We start from the raw sequence: 8417 nt of genomic DNA, 5'->3' as shown, positions 1-8417 counted from the left end.
CTTATTTGCATTGTGTGGGACGGATGTACACAATAAAATTAAGTAAACTGAACAGCTTTTTTCTTTCAGTGCACTGCTTTGCATACTTCCTCCCCAAAACGGGGGTTGTTTGGTGTACTTCTGAGTAATTAGTGTTTTAAAAAATTTTGGGCCACTCAGAACTTTCTAAGCGCCTCAAATAAAAGCAATATTCAACATTAATACATCATATTAGCCCTGAATTGAACAGGTGTTTGTATTGCCATTACCTTTTCACTGAAAAGATAATGACTTGCTAACGGCAGCTTGCTAACGTAGAGCTAGCAAGCTGCATTAGTTTTTCTCAACTGCCGTTTGTGGAAATTAATTTCGATATATCAACTTCTGCCTCCATTTGACGCTTTACCACATGTCTGCAATCAAGTCATCTCTGTACAGCGACTTATTTTTTCCCCGATTGTTGCGGCCCAAAATTACTCATTTTTGCTGCACCTTTTTAAAAAGTTGCGGTCAAAGTTGCTTTTTATAATGGATGTGAGATTTATACAAAACATTTAGCATAGCAATATGCTAAATGAAAAGAAAACATGGCTCAAATGTAGTCAACAGCCCCATTAGAAAGGTAAAAGTCAAAGGTTACAGCTGGATTCATCCAGCTGTAACCTGGACATCTGGGCAATTATTCAGTCTTTAAATTATTTTTAGCTACAGTGCAGGAATAATATTTAAGAGTAGCTTGAGATCACAACAACTGGATTATTAAAGTTTTACACAAACTACAGTTGAAATAGCACTTTTTGTTATTCGCAGTAATCATAGAGAGAAAGAGGAGACATGCAGGTCTGGAGTTAGACTCCACACAGCTGCTTCAAGAAAAAATAGCCTGACTGTACCGCTACATCATGTAGCACCTCTAACAGTAAATACTTAATAATGCAAAGAACTGCTGAGAACTAACATAAAGCCATCTCTTCAGCAGCAAATGCAACCTTTGCAAAGCTGGATGCTCTGACAGTTGCTGTCTGACAGGCTCCTCTACTTTCAGTCCATCGTCTAATTTTAGCACAGGGCGGCTCTGCCCGTTAGGGTGATGTAACTGTATCACAGAGGTTAAAACTGAAACTGAGGAGGTAAAAGGTTAAGGCCCCTACAGAGGGACAGAGTATGAAGTGTTAAAACTGAGATACTTTCTGGGTATAAACAGACAAAAGCAAAGATTTTTGTGAAAACTAAGAAACCTGAGCTGAAGTGTTGAGGTGGGGCTAGAGAGTGATCAGTGTCTTTAAATGGTGCCTTCAGCTGCCTCTGTTCATCACACTGCTGCACTAACCACCGCGCTCACGACATCAATGCAGAAACAAGACTTAGCTCCGTCTCAGAACCTGGAAATGGAAAATATGAATTAATGAGAATCTAAATTAGATTCTGGGGGAGGAGGCATCTGCTCCGAGTGGGAACAAAAATCCAACATTTGTCCATTTGCACTCATGTATTCAACCAATAGGAATCATTTCTAAAAAGCATTTTTCTTCCCGTTTGTTTACTACTACACATCCTGTATGGTAAATGTGTCAAACTCGAGGCTCAGGGGCCAAATCCAGCCCACCATAGCTTTTTATGTGGCCCTCTAGATTCCAGTGAGCCACATAAAAGGAATCTTCAAACCGTTTTGTGCTTAAATATTAATCAAATCCAGTAAGTTTTTATCTGAATACTGACAAACTAGAACAATGAGAAAAGATTTTTTCATTTCAGCAGTTTCTTTCATTGGACAAAAATAATTCAGGAGGTATTTCCGTTTTAAAGTCAAGTTGATGTTTTTAGTCTGTTAAAATCATAAATTTTACTTTTCTCAGCAGTGAACAAAGCAAGCTAAAATATTTGGCAAGAATTAAATTTATCAAGATGTTCTACAATTTCAAAAATGTTCCACATACAGAATTGGCCAAAGATTTGATTACTAATTGCACCTGAATGCAGCATAGAAGGGCAGGTGAGAAAACCTCCATCACTGCCATTAGAAAAACTGTGTAGACAAATTTCCACAGTGTGAGAGAATACATATTTATATTCTGTAGTATTCAACATTTTACTGTGATGAATCTACATTAGTTTCACTTTCTGAAGTGAGAAATTATTTAACTTTACACCACATTTATATAGTTTTTAGATGTTACAGTAGTAAAATGTTCAACTTTACCAATAAGTCTAATAAAAAATCAACTAAAAATATGAACAGGCAGCACAAACACTTAGCTGTACAATTATTTACAAAAGAAACAAAACCAACCGTTTTAATTTATTGTTTAATGTTAATGCCATGCTGTGTTTCAATAAGAACGTTACAGATTCCCTGTCTGTGGCTCCAGTCAGATATCCAGTAGTACAAATCAGCTCCAAGTTACATATAATGAAGCAAAAAAAAAACAAAAAAACAGGAGAGTAATAAATGAAACAGAGCAAGAAAAGAAAATCTGATTCTAGAGGAGCTTCAATAAAAGTAGGGGAGAAGCAGCAGAAGCTAATGTGTTGCCTGGTATCTGTGCTGCCCATGATCTCAGCGCTCTGGGCAGGGAGCCGGGTCACACAGACACTTTCACACAGGTGAGGAATCTCCCAATGTTTGTAAAGAACCAAACCAGCTAGAAATAAGTTAGTGTTTAGAGATTTTAGCATGTGTGGACACTTACAGTATTTCAGCACTAAGCACAGTCCAGGAACAGCTACAAAACACAAGACTAACTGTAGTGTAAAACATTAAGCACTTCTTTGCCCCACGTGGATATCACACATTCTGCCAAATTCCTGGGGCGGGGGAAAGACTATCCTAACCCAACAAAAACTGGCGTCTGCACTTCTCCAACGCCCCCGTAAAAAGGTCAGATAATCTGTTCGACATGTCACTAAAAACAGAGATAAAATAGCTCCCATAACTAGTATTCAACATTATTAGTAATAAAAGTTAATTTCTGTAATTACATTAAGAAAAAAAAAATCTCAATACATCCAGCAACTGATAAAAATATGGAGGAAAAAGCAAAAACAAAACAAAAAAAAATACAATAATGAAAACAAAGAACGTTTTGCAGAACTGCTTGTACCAGGACAAAAAACAGCAAACAGGGACCTCTTTCTTTCTCTTTCTAGCGTTGGACTTCCTTTAATTAAGTGGTATTTAATCAAATGGTGTCAGGGCTAATACAAAAATAAGAGAAAAATAAACTCATTAACTCCGTGGCCCTGCTGGGTCAGGGAGGTGAGGAAAAAGAAAAAGGAGGGGGAGGCGGCGGAAAAGGAAGGAGGCAAGGAGGAGGAGGATAAGGAAGACAAAGGCAGAGGGAGTGAGGAGTGTGAGGAGGTGAAGGGCAGAGGGGAATCAAGTTGTTGGCTGTTGGTGGCATAGTCTCACTGGGGCTCGTCCTCAACGTCTTGCAGTGTCTCTTTGTTCTGTTCTTCACCTGGGGGACAGAAGATGCATCGTTAGAGTTGCTCCGAGACAAAATGCTCACGGGTAACAGATGCAGGCAGGTTTTACATTTTGTGTGCAAGCATCTCAACCTGGACAAGAAGGTGAAATGATACAGTGTGTGGTTTAATTTTGACACTCAGGGAATTAAAAAAGGAATTTCAGGGAGAAAACTACAAGAAAACTGATCCAGAAATGACATTCATTAAGATGTGGAAACGACTGAGCCACCTTGTGTTTGGGAGGTATAACTGCAACAAATTTACCGATTGTAAATTTCTAAACTACCTTGGTCAAGTGGATTTACTGTTTCTGGACAGAAAATGTTAGAGATCTTATTGAAGATGTCCTAATCCAATCCCAAGTGTCCAATCAAAGTCCTGATCAAAGCATTTTTGAATGCTCAGCATTAGATGGTTTTATTTCAGTCACACCCAAAGAGAGTTACTTTGCTGAAAAATAACTAAAAAAAAATTGTATCCTACCTTTGTGTTGCAAACTGTGTTCTGGGCCCAGAGAATTATTTTAGTGAGCAAACAAATCTTGATTTTCCCTAAAGACCTCTATAGGGAAAATGCTTTTTACCCTTCCTGTTTATCTTCGTCACCTGACCTGTTTGGTTCTGTGTGCTCTGTCCAGACAGATTTTAGTGGAGGAGAAAGCTTTACAGAAAGCGACAAAAGCATGAGTCTTTAAATTTTACATCAAAGCAAAGTGCCAACAAAGCAAGAAAACAAGTTTCATCTGCATGCTCAGATTGGAACTGCAGTGAAATGTGAAATTATCAGCAAATCATGTCAAAATAGCGTTAACATGCTAATGTTAGCCTAGCATGTCAGAAAACTGCTGCGCATTAAAAGTCTTTAATTTTATATGTTGGCAAGAAATCCATTGCTGTCCAGATAAAGACACTGCAGCATCTGGACACTGCAGCATTCTTACGAGTGCAGCGTATTATTTTAGCTCCTTTAGCCCCTTAGCTAGTACCTACACTGCTGCACTTGGTTTTTAGTATTTACTTGACAGAGTAAAACTAAAAATGCAAAGTTGGAAGACCAGCTGTCATTGATTGACTATGAGACGTTGCCCGGAGCAACGTAGATACAAGAATCAAACCTGGCAACAGAGAGTGAGCGTACCCTGAGCTTAAAAGAAAATGGCAATACTGAAATCAACACCGTGATCCAAAGACGAGATTCAGACATTTTTGATGGCTGATGTGGAACTACAAAGGGAATTAGATGATGGCTTGTCTCATCTAATCACATCACATTACTTGTCAGGTTGTTTAGCTTCGACTACTCCATAATCGGCAAATGCCAAGTCATAGAATGAATCAAAAACATCCTGATGGGACATCGCCTTTATGTATTGCAAAGAAAGTCTGCATGTTCAACCAAATGCATGATACTTTATCATTGTTTTAAATTTCAATAGTACTATAGAAGTATTCTAATGATGCTGGGCAGTTTAACTTTAATCTCAGGAACTAAAAAAAGATGCATCATTTTGTTTTAAGGATGCTGTCAAAAAAGGACAAAACTAATGTGGCAGATAAGACTTAAAGTTAAAAATATTAAATTACTAAAAAAATGTCTGCAAACCGATTCTAACTTCTAAGAAATTCAGTTTAATGAACAAAAAAAAACATTTTACAGTTAAACACTTTCTGCAAACAGACAGTGTCTGATGTGGTGATATCATTCAGGTCCACTCTAACAGGGAAGTCCTATTAAAAAGGGGCAATGATGAAGAAGTATGAAAAGTAGTTTTGTTAAAGTTGAAGCATTTTGTTTCATTGTGAAATCTCACAAACCTCAGTCTAGTTTCAGTCAGCAGGATTTCATGTAAACGGCATTAAAGAATTTCACACTATTGTTGCACAATAGATCCAAGATATTATTATTGTAATATCAGTAGGAACCATATCAATATTGCAACAGCTGCTTGGACCACCATGTTTGGATTAGTTAATCGTCTAAGTGCATGCAGTCATATTCTGTGGCCCAATAAAATACTTGGCAATGCTCATTGCTTAGAGTAGCAGAATGTTTAACAGAAGAATTAAGCCATTAGAAACTTTTTTTGCCATGTTGCGTTGGCCTCACAGTACACGTAGGAACATACAGTAGAAGCAGCATCACATAATAGCAAAACAATAAACCTTTAAATATAAATATATAAAACAATGAACGCCTGGATCAGAACTTCTCTAATGTATTTCTCTGAATGTAGTGGAAAATGGACTAAAAGCATTTTTAAATGAGCCGGAGCGACAGACAGGCAGGTGAGTGGAAACCGGTATTAAACTAAGTGAGTCGGTGAAGAGAAGGCAGTTGTGCGAGTACAGACACACGTAGAGCACGGGGTGGGTGAGCAACACTTACAAAGTACAGTTAACACGAGAAATGAACAGCTTTGATTCCTTTAGGGCTCTACAGCAGAGGGAATGAGAGAGAGACAAGAGACATGATGAGCAGTCGGTGAGAAACCCGCTGCGCTACGTTCGCCTGGCGTCACATCAGAGTCAGAGCGGCACTTCTGACAGATGATGAGTTTAATGAATCTGACAGCCATATTGGATTTGATTTGTGCTGGAGAGCTTCTAATGTCTAAGTGCAGCTTGTTCAGTTGATTTTTTTTTTCCTAATCAATGAATTACATTTTTATTTCAAAGAACAAACTGAACAGAACAGAGTTTAGATTGTGAACTGGAATTAATTTCAAATATTTATTAATCCTGAAGGAAAATTAGAAGTAGGAGCTCTTATTATCCATGCTTCTTCAGTGAGTCGTTACAGATGGTTATATTTATGAGAAGAATAGATCTCCTGCAGCCGTCAGTGTTGCAGCAGATCTGAAGAAGCCTCTGGCTGAAATAAACTGTAGTTAGAATTAAAGTAATTTTCCCCCACAATATATAGCGTCAGAAAACAGAAGCAGAGATCAGGATTTGAACCTATGACAGCTGTCGAGTTAAAACAGTCTGTGTGTATGGGGACAGTCGCTTTTCCGCAAGACCATGCGTTGCCGGAGTAACAATTTCACCATTTCACAGCAACAGTCACTTTTAATACTCCATATTTACTCAGAAAGCATAAAAGTTTTGATTTAATTTAAACGGCAGGTCAGGGTGTGTGGTTCATTTTATTTGCTAATGCAATAAAAACAGAAACATGAATATAATCAAAAGCTTATTTTTATATTATTTATATCAAACATTCCCAACATGAAAGCAGATCGAAGCACAACACATCTGTTACTCCACTGATAATTCTAAGAAATTGGCACTAATCTTCAATATTTCCAGTACAGGAATTAAAAGAAAAAAAACTATCAGTTAAATTTAATATTTGATCATGTAATACAGGTTTAAAAATATAATTGCCTGATATATTTATTTTAAGAGTTGGGTTTTTCTCCATCGCCGGCATCAGATTGTTCCGAAGGAGGGAAACGAGTTTGCTTATTATTGGGGCTGCAAAAAATGTTTAAAGTTCATCATCGTAAATCACTGTAGGCAACATGAACATTACAAAGAACCACAAAAAAAGGTTGGCCAAGGATTTATGTACAATGCTATCAGGCTCTCCATGTGTAAATTATACCTGGTGTTTAATGCAGCATTAAAGGTTTTATAAGAGGTGATATGGTACGTGGGACTGATGCTGCCAAAACTAAGGAAACAAAGATGTAAATAAAGAAATTTAAAAAATGAGGAAATATTGGAAAACCAAATATATTTGTAAATAAATGGTTTAATGGTTTACTTCTACATTTATTTGTACTACTCCGACTATTTTCCCTCAGTAATATAGTAATGAGGTGGGCATTTCCATCACTACTGCTTAGGTTGCTGCCTCTGCAACCCGATCCAGGATAAGCGGAAGGTAACGATCCCATAACCAAATGTTTTTTTCTAATATCATGCAGCCCTAATTTGACATACATTTTTAGTAAACATGTAGGTTTGCAGAACAGACTGCTACAGGAGATTCTTCCTGCTCACATCTATGACGACTCTGAAGAACCTTTGATTGTAAGAAAGTCACAATCCTGTATGGGTTTGGTCAAGTGTTACTGAATTTAAACATTTTTCTAGATGTATATGAAAGTAATAAATTGAGTTATTTTAAAAACAACAAATTGTCTTTAAATGTATTTCCATATGACTATATTAACCAACTATATATAAAAAGGTTATTAATACATGAATAATGATCGACGAGTGCAAACAAAAAGAAGGAAAATACATCTGCCCATTGCTTTGATTTATACATTTCTTTGACAAGGTCAAAAGTCCTGACCCAAGACAAAATTTTAAGCTTGAAGCATCAGATATAAAAAAAAAAAAAAGCTGGGAAATTGGAGGCTGTGAAGGTACTCATCACATCCACCTGCAAGGCTATCATTATCTCCCACAGCTGCAGTGAATCGCTACAGTTTGTCATTAGAGGAACTGACTCCTCAGGAAGTATAACAATTAACCAGAGTAACAGGTACTCAAATTTCCCCAGAGAGGTAACACAGGAAAGCTCACCAACATCTGCACTTCCTCATCTATTTTTGTTGTCGTGTTCAGAGTTTTGAGAAATGTTCTTGTTTTAATTGTGGTAGAATAAAATCACAACATATTGAATCGACGAAGCAAGAAAACAGGAGATGAGTGCAGGAACTGACCTGTACCAGCAGCTGTGCGGCAACAAGACAGACAGAGCAGCTCGTCCCAGAATCATAAAAGCATGGCTGTTAAGCTAAAGAAATGGCCGCACGAGGTTTACTCACCCTCTCCCTGCATATCTGAAGTCCATAGTGTCAGGTTGTCGCGTAACAACTGCATGATAAGTGTGGAGTCCTTGTAGCTTTCTTCACTCAGCGTGTCCAGTTCTGCGATGGCGTCATCGAAAGCAGCCTTCGCCAACCTGAGCAAACACACTCCTTATTAAAACCCTTTGTATTCATGTCCAAGTCG

General features: G+C 37.7%; 1 protein-coding gene across 2 annotated transcripts in view; it reads right to left on the bottom strand.

Moving 5' to 3' along the window:
* Positions 1-3107: 3107 nt before the first annotated feature.
* Positions 3108-8417, bottom strand: part of ywhae1 (tyrosine 3-monooxygenase/tryptophan 5-monooxygenase activation protein, epsilon polypeptide 1) — a 16823-nt gene continuing 11513 nt past the window's right edge. Inside the window, exons 6-7 of one of the 2 annotated variants that reach the window (XM_015016334.1) lie at positions 5833-5880; positions 3108-3437 (exon numbers count right to left, since the gene is read on the bottom strand). In XM_015016334.1, coding sequence (XP_014871820.1) covers positions 5873-5880 — 8 coding nt within the window. In that variant the 3' untranslated portion in view covers positions 3108-3437; positions 5833-5872. The remainder of the gene's footprint in view (positions 3438-5832; positions 5881-8417) is intronic. The other variant, XM_015016327.1, reaches the window with a different exon arrangement.

Source organism: Poecilia latipinna, unplaced genomic scaffold (assembly GCF_001443285.1).
Source record: "Poecilia latipinna isolate Pla-1442-1.1 unplaced genomic scaffold, P_latipinna-1.0 Scaffold72, whole genome shotgun sequence".
NCBI lineage: Eukaryota > Metazoa > Chordata > Actinopteri > Cyprinodontiformes > Poeciliidae > Poecilia > Poecilia latipinna.
This window is presented reverse-complemented; position numbering and strand designations above follow the sequence as displayed.